Genomic DNA, 12707 nt, shown 5'->3' with positions numbered 1-12707 from the left:
CACTCCCACTGTTCACTGATTGGACTGCCAAATATTTGGCTGGAGAAAACCCAAGAATATACCGCAATCCCATTCGGAGTACTGAAGGAAAATGGAAATTGAGCGGAAGTACATAGGAGGGCGGAGCCAGTCTAGGTCTATACCACACTCTATAATTTACAAAGACCCAACAATTCCAGTAATTCAGATGGGTCTTTGAAACAAATCAGGGATTTAAATCTAGAGCTGTAACATGAGTTCATCGAATAACTGCAGAATATAAAATGGTTGGAGAGACTGCAACAACATTTTCTCTCATATCTTGGATCAGCTTGGTTTCACATGAAGACTAAAGTCACATTTTCAAAAATAACTTTTAGGCAGAGATCCAACAGAAATATTCTGTGAAATACCAAACAATCTATTTTTATTGCTGGATTGTTTCCTTTTATGGCTTGAGAACCAGGCTTTTTTGGTCTTTGTACAGTATCTTCGTCTGCAGCAGAAAGTTGGCAGAAAACAAAGCTCTGCAGATATGATCATTTGTTTAGTGGGACAATAAATATGGTATTCAGAAGGGCTTTACTGATGCTTCATTATCTTACTATGTATGTCTGTGCTGACTGTCTATGATAAATAAAAAAAGAAGTAAAAAAAAAAAAGTTAAAGAGTTACAACAGAACAAGTTAATATATAACAAGTTTAACAACCTATCGAGACTTTGCAGCACAAAGAGGAACTTCTTCACAGCACATAATCTGTGAGGCATGCAGCCATATACTGGCAGCTTCACATGATGTTTCCTAATTTGAGGAAACATCATGGATGTTTTCTCAGATCATGGACATTTGCTTTGATGGCTACACAAAAGCAGTGTTGCCTTTACGTTTGATTGGGCGGGTAAAACTTGTTTTAGGGGGCTAGTAAAAATGTGGGCTACTTTTTTGTACCATTTCCTCATATGAAAAGTTAGATAAACAGCAGTGAATAAGTCACTTATCTTCTCTTATTAAGGTCAAATGTTTACTGTTGTATTTTCGACCAAGCTCTAGTATTGCAGTGCATGTTAATGCTGGATGGACATAAAAAACAAAAACAAATCCTAAATGGAGATTTAATTTGATGACGATTGGGTAGGTTTGAAACTCTGATAGAGCTACTTGGCGTCAGTCAAATCTGGCAACACTGATGATGATGAATAACATAACAATATTTGGATGGTGAGAACATTCAGCAAAGTGAATATTATAATAAATAGGATGCTGTCTCTTTATTTGGCGTTTGCTTGTTTTGCTTATCAGACAGTCATATTGTTTCATGGCCACTGGGTTTACTACCTGTGGAGGAGAGAGGGATTATGTTTGTCTGTGTGTACGCATTAATTTGGGTAATTCAGGTGCCAAAGTCCACAGGTATCTGTAGTCTCACTTCATAAACTGGCTAGGGATATACTGCATTTGGCTTCAGTTCGCCACACCTGAATTTAACATCTATAAATCATCTTGTTTTGACTCAGCACAAAAAAGTCTAAAATAACTTACTGCAAAGAGCTGCAGAAATAAAGTCAAAACATTTTTCAGTGAGCAGCTATTTTTTCAATAAAGCGACCTCATTGCATCATTTAAAGATGGAATTGTATCCGCAAGCTATCACCAAGATAACCTGTGATTGCTGAATATCTAACTGTACTGATTGGTTATTGATTGACAGTGTTGTACAAAATTCACCTTGAGGAAATTACATCAAATCAAAGAACTTTAGATGAGTAGTTCCACAACAGCTTCTGGTGTAAATGCAGTGGCACGATGCACAATAAAACTGACCTACATTCAGTCCTGCATACATTATTATGTTCCCAAAAACAAAACAAAAAACAAAAACCTCTCTGGAGAAGCCCTGTTCTAAGTCACTGCATATTAAAATCATTCTACTTCATTGGGGTTTTACCTGAGATTTCGGACTAGACTGTCTCTCTGAGGTAGATCAAGGAAGTCTATGAGGAAATCCATGCGTGTCTTGGTTTCCTTTGACGTCAGGCCGTGGATTCGGCCAAAGAAGGTCAGGGTGTTGCCGATTGTAAACTCTCTGTACAACGCCAGCTCCTGTGCAACACAAAGACAAAGATGTAAAAGGCTGTGTGTCTGTAGATGCTTTATCATAGATGTCACAGATTAATCAGTGAGTTTGCTTGAAAGAATTGCTTGAAACTCATATTTGATAGTTTTAGCATTTTGTTTTAAGTTCCAATCTCCAAATGTACCTCCATCATGTACCTGATCTTACCCAACAAAGATACTTGTAGTAACTGGAGGATGGAAATGTAGTAACTGAAGAACTGAAGGAATACGACGATAGAAGCATCAAATACGTTTCAAACCCTCCCTCTCTTCATTGAAACATATGTGGCATCCACAAACATAATACATCAATTCACAATACATGAAGGGAGTCACCTGAGTTTTGATACCGATACAAAAACAATACTTTGGCAGATATCTTACTTTCATGAATAACAATTATGTGCTCAGAATAAAAAAAAATGTACTTAAGAAAAGAAACCCAATTTATCAAATGTTAAAAGCTGTCTAAACACAAGTGGCTGTACAAATCCTTTACCTAAATAAAATAATGAAATTGGCAATATTTTGATTAAAATCCAAAACGCTTTGATTACAGCTTTGCTAAAGAAGAGTACAAATCTGAACAAGTATTCAATGTAGATAAGATTAGCCTTTAAATTGTCTCCCTGAGGAGAAATTTGTCTTGGGCATTCAAGAGAACACAGGTGAAGTAGCAGCTAACAGCCTATATACACACACATCTATCAGTACAATAAAGTAACACACACAGATCCATATACACCAGAACATACACACCAAGATTTTGCACATTCCCAACAATAAAAAGTCTTTTTATTGTCTTTTTAATAATATTATTATTATTATTATTATCATCATCTGCAGCTGCACTGCTGCCTTCTGAGCACTTACACCAAGACCTTTGACTTTGCGTCTTGTAATAATCTTGAAGTATTAACTGCTTAGATAACAATGGTCCATATACACATCTTTCTGTAACAACAAACAAATAGGATATATTATATATTGCTAGCCTCTCTGTTTGAGTCAAAACAAGTCATTGAATTTCTCTGCATTGTCATATCAGACAACAGTTGCACCGCGGGGAACAGATGAGGTGTAACATTTCTTCCTGTCTGGGTCACAGATCGCTTCCTATCAGGGACGTATGTGATGCAAAGGCTTACACACAGGGGAGGACACGTGCCATGTGTGTTACCAGCCTCATCAGGTATCCAGTCTGACAGTAATGAGACACACTCACAGGTTACTGACAGCAACAGAACATAAGCTAAATTAAAGAAGTCCCTGAGAAAGGCATGTGGAGCGGAAGGACGGAGTAATTGGACGTAATGCTGACAAAGAGCTGCAGGGAATTGTAATTGGAAAAAAACAGTTTCAGACCTTTTAAACTCTACTTAAAGCTGAATTTAATTTAAGATCAGTTTAGCAACCAAAAGAAAGCTTTCTGACAGAATATACAGCAAAATGTAAGGATAACAGGAAGTCTTTTTACAAAAAAAACATAGACCTCATGTCATGTTAAAGGAACACGCCGACTTATTGGGACTTTAGCTGATTCACCGTATCCCCCAAAGTTAGATAAGTCCATACATACCCTTCTCATCTCCGTGCGTGTCGTAACTCTGTCTGACGCACCCACCGCTAGCCTAGCTTAGCACAGATACCGGAGGTAACCGGCTACATCTAGCCTACTGCTCCCAATAAGTGACAAAATAACGCCAACATTTTCCTATTTACATGTTGTGATTTGCATAGTCACTGCGTATACAAATAACAAGGTCACATGAGACACAGCCATCTTCTAACCATATACAAACTGGGAACTATATTCTCAGAAGGCAAAGCACTGCTACTTCTGCTACTTGGGCGGAGTGATTTGCTCGCAGCACACGAGAAGCTCCATGGAGAGGATCAGACAAGTAGAGAGTAATAACGGTGCTCTTCAGGTGTTGCGCTAATCACTCCGCCCAAGTAGTAGTGCTTCGCCTTCTGAGAATATAGTTCCCAGTTTGTATGTAGATTTAGCCAACACTGACAACTTTTAGCCCTGGACTTAGTCGATTTTCAGGGAATAAACCTGCTGAAGAGAAGGGCCAGCAAGCCTTAGGCTAAAGTCAGGTTTGGCCCACTTTGGATTGTGCCAGTGTAAAAACGTACTTAGCCCCAAGTGCAGTGTGAAAAGCCCAAATTATACATTTTAACATGTGATGTTTACCTGCGGCATGTACCCGACCATCTTCCCCGGCACATCATGACCAGGGAATGCAGGTGGCTTCCCCAACACGGCGATGTGACCACGCGAGATTTTCAGAGTTCCCACTATGCATTTCAGAAGTGTGGTCTTCCCACATCCACTAGGCCCCAAAAGGCCATATCTGCAACACAGAATCAAGAGCATTTTAGATCATAGAAGACGGCTCTCAATTTTACAACTAGGAAAGTTGTGAGACTTGAGTTGAGTAAACAGCATATGTTTTCATTCACTGCAATGTTGCTGTGATAGACGTCACAGCTCTAACTAGCATGTTCAGTCATTACGAATGTGAATTTAAAGAAAACTAGTACATGTTAGAGAAACTATAGTTTCTGTTCACATGCAGTCAGACATGGAAGGAAGAGTTCCTTTGTCAGTATTTCCAAATAAGGAAGTAGATGTGGTCTATGTAAACACCTAAAGATAACCAGATGACTATATTAGATCTGCAGACAGCGTAACAGAGTTACAGGCCCTACAGTGAGATTGTGTGAGTTACTGTCAAACAACACAAAACAGGGGGTCTGGGGGTCCTCCGCCAGAAAAATGTTTTCGATTTGAATCATTTCCAGCATTTCTACATACATTTGTAGGGAATATGGTGATACAAAATCAAAGAAATAATTAAGTTGATTATAATGAAATGATGCCAGAAAGAATAGTAGGCTACTAAACTATGTACAGTATAAGAAAAAGGTGTCTTAATGTCTTTAATGCTTAAAATAGGGGCCAATCACCCAGAATTACAAATAAAGAAATATGAAACTAATTTCAAAGTTGGGGGGACACAAATAAGATTTTGAAAAGTGTGTGGGGGGGACATGTCCCCCCTGTCCCCAGTGGAAGTTACGCCCTAGCTGAAGACACAGGAATAATATCTAGTGTCTCTTATCAGGCTCCAGGCTCTATCATTCATCATCAGTCTGTTGTTCAGGGTTCATCAAGCATTACAGGAGTTATTTTGTTGTGGTATATACGGAATTGTATGTCTGCCTCTTTGATGCCTGTTTGTTGAACATTGAAATCGGCAAAATAGCAAACCTCTTTGAGTCTGAAGAATAATGGGATTTTAATGTCTCCATTTTATAATTTTGAAAGCTAGAAATGATCACTTGTATACTATGACGTGGCAACATGTTGTCCCCTTATCCACAGGAATAGGAAAAATACATAAAACAACAAAATGGAAGAACACAATGAACATGGCTTCTTTTTGTGTAACTATAACGGCGTTCAGTGTCCAACATAACAGCACTAGGTTATGACCTGTCTCTGGCAGAGTAGTCGTTCAACTCTATGTCTCCATAGATAACGGGAGCAGATCAGACAGCTGTATGATAAGACAGTGCTGTTAACACATAACATACTTACAAATGCACACACATCTAAAATTCATACACACAGAAACTGCAGTAGTGACGCTAACATAGAAACCCTGAATAAGACGTTCTTTGACCCAGATGGTCATAGATTAATGTGCTGCATGTGAACAGGGGTAGCTACGACATGACTTGTTATGTAGGTAAGAAGAGTTGTTGCATATGATCCAATAGCATCTTCACACATGCATACATGAGTGAAGAAGGATCTTATTTGGTAATCTCCAATTGCGTATGTCCAGCATGAGTTTAAATACTCCTTCAGGAAGACAGGAACTCCAGAGTTGGTGTTATACTCTTCACGGTTTCATGTTACTAGATATAACAATGATAACCCGGACTATGACGGAATATTAACCATTTATTAGCCCAACAGCATGTCTTTACAGCAGCATGGCTAACACCAACAACGGAAGCTAAAGTTAACCACAATCCATTAGGTCAGGGATCTTCAACAGGGGGTCTGGGACCCCTAAGGGGTCCTCAGCGTGAATGCAGGGGAGCCTCCAAATGATTAATTTTTTAATAATTTTTCAAAAAGTAAAAAGTCTTAACATGAATCTAACATAATATATCCCAAACATAAATACCCACTGCTAACTGGTCTATAGGTAAATTAGTCACTAAGGTAGCCATCCACAGATACAGTAAATCCTAAGGATTCACTGTACCACATGTATGTTTAACATTAAAACATGAATTGTAAAATCATACCAACAATTATTAGCCATTTTAATAGCTTATTATTGTATGAAAAAAATATATAAAGGCTTTAGGCCGCCCTACACATAGACCAGTTTAATATGCAACTTTTTGCATATTGTATTTTATACAACAAGCTCAGCGCAAATTCTTTCAGGAAGACCTAACAAGTAATCAGGTTCCCCTAAAGCGAATCAGCACTGGAGGCGTCAACTTCTGATAAACCAATCAGGAACGGCCAAGGATCCCATAGGCCAATCACAGCGTTACATCACTGTTTTAAAATCTGCTTCTCTCCCTGTGCTATCAGCTGTCATTCCAGGAAAGGCGTTCAACCCTCCTCCTCCCCTCCTGCCTCCTGTCGTAGTGGTTCTCTGGCTGTCGCCCCAGTACCTCCTCAGTCTGGTCTTCCGGCCTTTTTCCGCCACCACCGGTGTCTGGATTCCATCGGGGGGTTACATCATGGTTCCCTACCCCTATATTAAATGTATTAATATAACGGTAGAGTTCAATCTCCAATACACTGTACAGCTACATGCTCTTGTACATTAAACCTTTTGCATATCTGCAAACAAGTCTCTCCTTATTGAAATGTAGTAGGGGGTCCCTGCTCTGTCTCTCTTTCAGTTAAGGGGTCCTTTGCTTAAAAAATTTTGAAGACCCCTGCATTAGGTGTATCTCATCTACGGATCTTATAGTAGCCCAAAATACACAACGGTTGGGATAGCACTAAACAACACTACATTGTGGTTAAACTGTACTGCTTAATCCTAATTCTCCTGAATCAAGATTCCATTAAATGCTTCTGTGTAAATCATCAAAGTCTCCCAAACATTGTTCACATATCCAGAGTCGAGCTGCTCTTAATCTTTTCTAAAACATAGTCAATCAATGAAAACAGTCTGAAATCACAACCATGTTGACAGGTTTGAGTCAAAATGTCCACTTACATGTGTCCCTGTGGTACAGTCAGGTTGAGGTTGCTGAGAACTTTCAGCTTGCCGTACGACCGGCACACATCTCGGCACTGGATTGCGATATCCTCCTGGCCAGCAGGCAGAGAAGCCTCCAAATCAGCCTTCATATTTCCCTCCTTCTGTTGGATGAGAGGACAACACTTTTTTAAGCAGCAATAGCAATCTTCATGACTGTGTGTCAGATTTTGACCAAATAAAACTGAGCAAATGTGACAGAAGGACTAAAGAGCGCACAAGGCTGATGAGAGAATTCCCTCTCTATCATATCACAGCACAGAACTACAATAATAACTCATGAGATGGTGCACTTTGTCCTCACTCAAAGTGTCACACCTAATTGAGCTGCTTTTCAGAACTGAATCTGGGCTGTTTAAGATGCATCTTTTTGCAGGTCTGGAATGCAGTTTAGAGCAAAAGAAAGTATGTTTTCTGCCACCGAACATGAAATATTGTTTGCAGGAATTAATGTAACTTTTGTAGTCCTTTTATATGAGGACATATCAGTTAAATAATATTGTCAGTTTGAAAAAAAATGTCACTGATTTAATTAATTATCCTCCATGGAATTTTTTTGGGAAAAAAAGATCAACCTGTGAGATCTTTGGTTGTTTCTTTCTAAACACTTTTTGGTTACACTTTACTTGAAGGTATCTACATAAGAGTGACATGACACTGTCATGAATGTGTCTTAAACATTATAAACAAGTCATAAACGTTTATGACATAACGCTTCTTTTAGTAAGTGTCATTCGGTTTTTGTCATGACAAGTTATGGTTATGGTTAGGGTTAGAGTTAGGGGTAGGGTTAGGGTTCATGTGTCATGACTGAGTTATGACTCAGTCAGGGCAGCGGCATTTGGTGGTTGAGTAACCCAGAAACAGTGACTTTGCGCCGGTCGTGGAGCTCCGCGGGCCGCCGATATCTCTGTGCCCGAGTAGCAGTGCTTCAGCTGTAGCCTACTTCCACCCAATATAGTCAATATCTGCCTACGAAATTGTCAAATCTTAATCTGCATTGCTATTTTTACTCGTTGTGAATACACAGGCCACAAGAAGTAATTAGTTTACCTAATTGTTTTTGTTGTTGTTGGGTCACTTCTACTCACGACATGCTAACGGCAACAAAGGATTCCATTCATTAGGCTAAGCTAAGCTAGCGGCGCCGCCACTGGACTAAGACAATGCATGCACTGAGACAAAAATGCGTTTGCCCACCTATATAAATATAGAGGAGACGGTGAATAACCCTATTTCAACAAACGGCGGCATATTCCTTTAAAGGAAAAAGCTAAATACATTTAAGAGCCTGTCATTGGTTACTGGCAATTGTTGAAAAACCTTTTCATCGGTTTGTAAAAATATTAATTTGGCTGCTTTCCAATAAGCATAGACTTCTTCTTTTTGTCACATATATATTCGCAATGTGTTTCTGTGTGTTCTTCAGAAGCTGCCAAGGAAAACTGAATTGGTTTGAACTTGATACTTTTTTCTCTGTAACTTCCCTGTAATTAATTATTATATGTATATATATATATATATATATATATATATATATATCTCATTACTATATTATATGTGTTTGTATATTGAGTCCTAAAGAACACTGGAATGTTATTTCCTTAACATTTGGAGGCCCCAGCGAGGATGCTAAACCTGAAAGCAGCTCTTCTGATGCGTTGACCTTTGTACGACGAGACTAGCCAGGCTCTGGGGAACCTCTGACTCCTCGTTTGATCAAAAGGGGGTTTTCTGAGACGCCCAGGAGGCATCGCTCAGAAGAACTGACATAAGTAAATTTTTTAGGGCAGAAAATTTCCATAACATTCACTTTACTTCCATCTTTTAATATCTGCATGTTTGTTTTACTCTCAATTATCAGAAGGGAATGAAGTTATCTCTCTCCCTGTTTGTTTTTAACTAATGCCACCTTTTTGCATCTGCTTTTCCCAGATATTATATCTTTAACACACACACACACACACACACACACACACACACACACACACGCTTGAATTAGGAGGAAAGGGAAATTCCCTCCTCCTTTTTTTGTAATCCCACATAGGAATGGGCTGCCATACATTTGAAATTAACTTTTCAAATGTACAAATCCTCGATTAAACAATGTCTCAGGTAATAATGGAAACAACTATAACAAGAGGTTGCTGTGAACATCCCCAAAAACCTTTAAGCAGTATAACATTCCGTCAGATAGATGGCGAGAACACATCAGCAAACACTTCAAGAAGAGTGGGGAAACTTACTTGGCACTGCAAATTCTGATGAAAATCTTTCTAAGAAACAATAAATTGAACTACAATTCAACAACATTTGCATCCTGAGTACGTTTTACTCCTGTGCAGAAGTTTGTAGCTCCCTCAGTCTGAGTCGTGGTGGTTTAAAAAGGCATTACTGCCAAGTAGCTGAAAGAAAATGGAAACCAATCTTTCCAAGTAAGCCAGTCAGGGCAACCAGACTAATCTTTTTTTTTAAAGTAAGGAAGAGAAACTACTTTCCCCTTTAACCCAAAAGTTCACTTCTGCACAACATACTGAAACAATTCACTCTTACTCTGATATTTCTAGCGGTCTCTTTGCATCTTGTCAAGCTTCAGCAGACAAAGTATTTGGGTCGTAAAACAATCCTTTGCCCAGTAATCTCTAATAACAGCTTTCTTTCACGGGTTTCCCCCGGCCTCCAACTAACTCCCTCCTTTAATCCAGCATCTCTCATTTTCCACTGAGGAGATTAGGGGACTTGAATTGCATAACTGACGCATTTGGTTGGCCTCACCTTTGGCCCTATAGCCTACATCTGTAAAATATACACAAAGTAAGATTGCATGCTTGTTCTGTAAGAAATTATGAATTAGCATGTGGCTGCTGGAGGTTGTGATCATTTTTAGATGACAATCTGATTTCAAGCCCAGAAGATCCACTGTCTGAGATAAAGCTTGAAGTAAGATAAAGTCAACTACACTGACAGTAAATGTCAACTTGATGGAAGATAAAGCAGCAATCTAAGCAAACACTCACCCTGAGACAAAATGCTGGCAAAAATGGGAAGAAGTGGAAAAGATGAAGAACAGCTGATGAGTGAGTCCACAGCCTGAAGACGACTAAACAAAAATATTACAGCCCGGTAAATGCAAAACTGGAACAACAGGTTCAGTTCTCTCAGTCCAGTAGGTGAAATACACCCACACAGACACACACGCGCGCACACGCACACACACACACACACACACACACACACACACACACACACACACACACACACACACACACACTCCACAGTCTGTTACAGGTGGCTTTACCATTACCACAAGGCCATTTTTCACAAAAACATAAATTTGATGACAAATTGATGGTTATGGCTTCACAAGTTGTCAGATGCACATGATCTTCACAATTTCATTTGATAGAATGAATACTTTGGGATTTATTGGCTGTAATTCTAAAGTAAGGCAGATAAACACGTCATGTTGGGCTCTGGCAACTGGTGATTTTGACATTTTAAGTGCTTGATAATCTAATCCAAAATTGTGATGAAATCAATACCATAAAGAGTGCAGTCCCACTCTTCCTATTGATGAACAGGCCTATAATAACAGAAAACACAAACACAAACACAAACACACACACACACACACACACACACACACACACACACACACACACACACACACACACACACACACACACACACACACATTGGGCCTCTCTCTTGATGGACAATTTCCTCTGATAATGGCCTCAGCACAACAATGCCTCTTTTTTCATCCATGCTCAGTTCTGCTCTGTTGATCAGGAAAAAAAATCCTACCTTGCCTGCCAAGTTGTCAGCATGCGTCGCCGCCAAGTGGAAGAAACCCGGCTTGACAAGCGCGCTCAAACCTCTCCGGATTCAGCGGCAAACAAGGTGAGACCCAAACTGTTAAAGCATCGCCACTGTCCGGCTAATTATAAGCTGCACCTCGGAAGCCTACATGCACCGACCGACCAACCGACCGACCAGCTGCTGCACTTTCACTTCTCCATTTGACATCAGCGCGTCACACATGCGCTGCAGCAGCAGTGCGACGACGGCTCTCCCTCTCTCTCTATTGCTTACACGATAAAGCTCATTCTCCCTTCCTCTACACTAATAGTCTTGCTGAATATTGTGCCAAAACCAATGAACAGACATCGTTGCGGCTACTGCGGCGGTATGGATCCTGAAGGGGTTCTCTCCATCTTGCTGCAGCAGCGTGTCAGGGACTGCCTGGAAAGGCCCGATGTCAAGGGACGGTCTCAGTCCTGAACGTTTTCGCAAAGAGAGCATCCCGTATTACCAAAACGCATCTTACCCGTTCCTCCATCTCGGTGCAGACTGCAGGTCCGGCCGTCGCAGCATCACGACCGGCGGCCATGGCAGCAGGGAGGATGGGCGACCGGACAGGAGGCTGGGTCTCTGCGAGGAGAGCCAGCGAGAGAAGGAGGGAGAGAGAGGGATGGATGCGCTGTGGGACTTTTTTATACTTAAGTCGTATACTCTGTTCTCTCTGTTTTAAACACTGACTCCCAAGAGCAATACTGGATTTGGAAGTATTTTCTGATCTTTTTTATTTTATTTTATTTTTTACATTTACTGTATGCGCCACAGAGTGCATGCACAGCTGACCACATGCACTAACCTGTAGTTATAGGGGCTGATGATGCTCCACTGTAAAATAAATATCAATTGACATTAAATGCAATATGCAGTGACGACTTTTTTGTGAAGTAATCTGCCTTTGTCCGTTTCATTCTGACTTTTTATTATGCTTTTTTGAAAAAGAAAAGAAAAGAAATCAAGGAAGTGAAATCTGGATACAAAGGAAATTATCTTAATCTGCTGTTATGCACCTATATTAAAATAACACCAAATAATTGATTTGATTGATCTTTTTTGCAGTGTAACCTGCCAACCTGCTGCCATCTCACCTTCAGTATTATGTGTCTGTTGCCAGAGGTCTTGCTGGGTTGCATTTCTCCTTTACTTTCTCAAGGTGTGAACATGTATCAGGCTGGTTCCTCTTGAAAGAAGTAAAAATGTTCCAGCCTTCCATCCCAGGCATGTTTGAAATTTTTTTTTTCATCAAGACTCTGCAAAGAAGATTCATGTCTATTTCAGTGGAAAGCATTTTCAAAATATGGTTTGAGATTGTGCTGTAGTTCTGAAAGAAACCACAAGATGGAAGCACAAAAACAAGAGGCTTTCTTAAGTCTTAAAAATGAAAAAAAACCTCAAGAGAGAAAATACAAAGAGGACCCCGCAATCCTCCCTCTTTGGACGA

At 39.9% G+C, this 12707-nt stretch overlaps 1 protein-coding gene across 5 annotated transcripts in view; it reads right to left on the bottom strand.

The window, feature by feature from the left end:
* abch1 (ATP-binding cassette, sub-family H, member 1) overlaps positions 1-11910 on the bottom strand; it is a 33135-nt gene extending 21225 nt beyond the window's left edge. Inside the window, exons 1-4 of one of the 5 annotated variants that reach the window (XM_028604049.1) lie at positions 11739-11910; positions 7367-7512; positions 4297-4456; positions 1927-2081 (exon numbers count right to left, since the gene is read on the bottom strand). In XM_028604049.1, the coding sequence (XP_028459850.1) occupies positions 1927-2081; positions 4297-4456; positions 7367-7512; positions 11739-11801 (524 nt within the window). In that variant the 5' untranslated portion in view covers positions 11802-11910. Of the gene's footprint in view, positions 1-1926; positions 2082-4296; positions 4457-6809; positions 6893-7366; positions 7513-9654; positions 9802-10425; positions 10505-11215; positions 11419-11738 lie in introns of those variants that run through there. The other 4 variants (XM_028604050.1, XM_028604052.1, XM_028604051.1 and 1 more) reach the window with 4 other exon arrangements.
* Positions 11911-12707: the final 797 nt, after the last annotated feature.

Source organism: Perca flavescens, chromosome 17, assembly GCF_004354835.1.
Source record: "Perca flavescens isolate YP-PL-M2 chromosome 17, PFLA_1.0, whole genome shotgun sequence".
In the NCBI taxonomy this organism is placed as follows: domain Eukaryota; kingdom Metazoa; phylum Chordata; class Actinopteri; order Perciformes; family Percidae; genus Perca; species Perca flavescens.
Note: the sequence above shows the minus strand (reverse complement) of the source record. Positions and strands in the feature narration are given on the sequence as shown.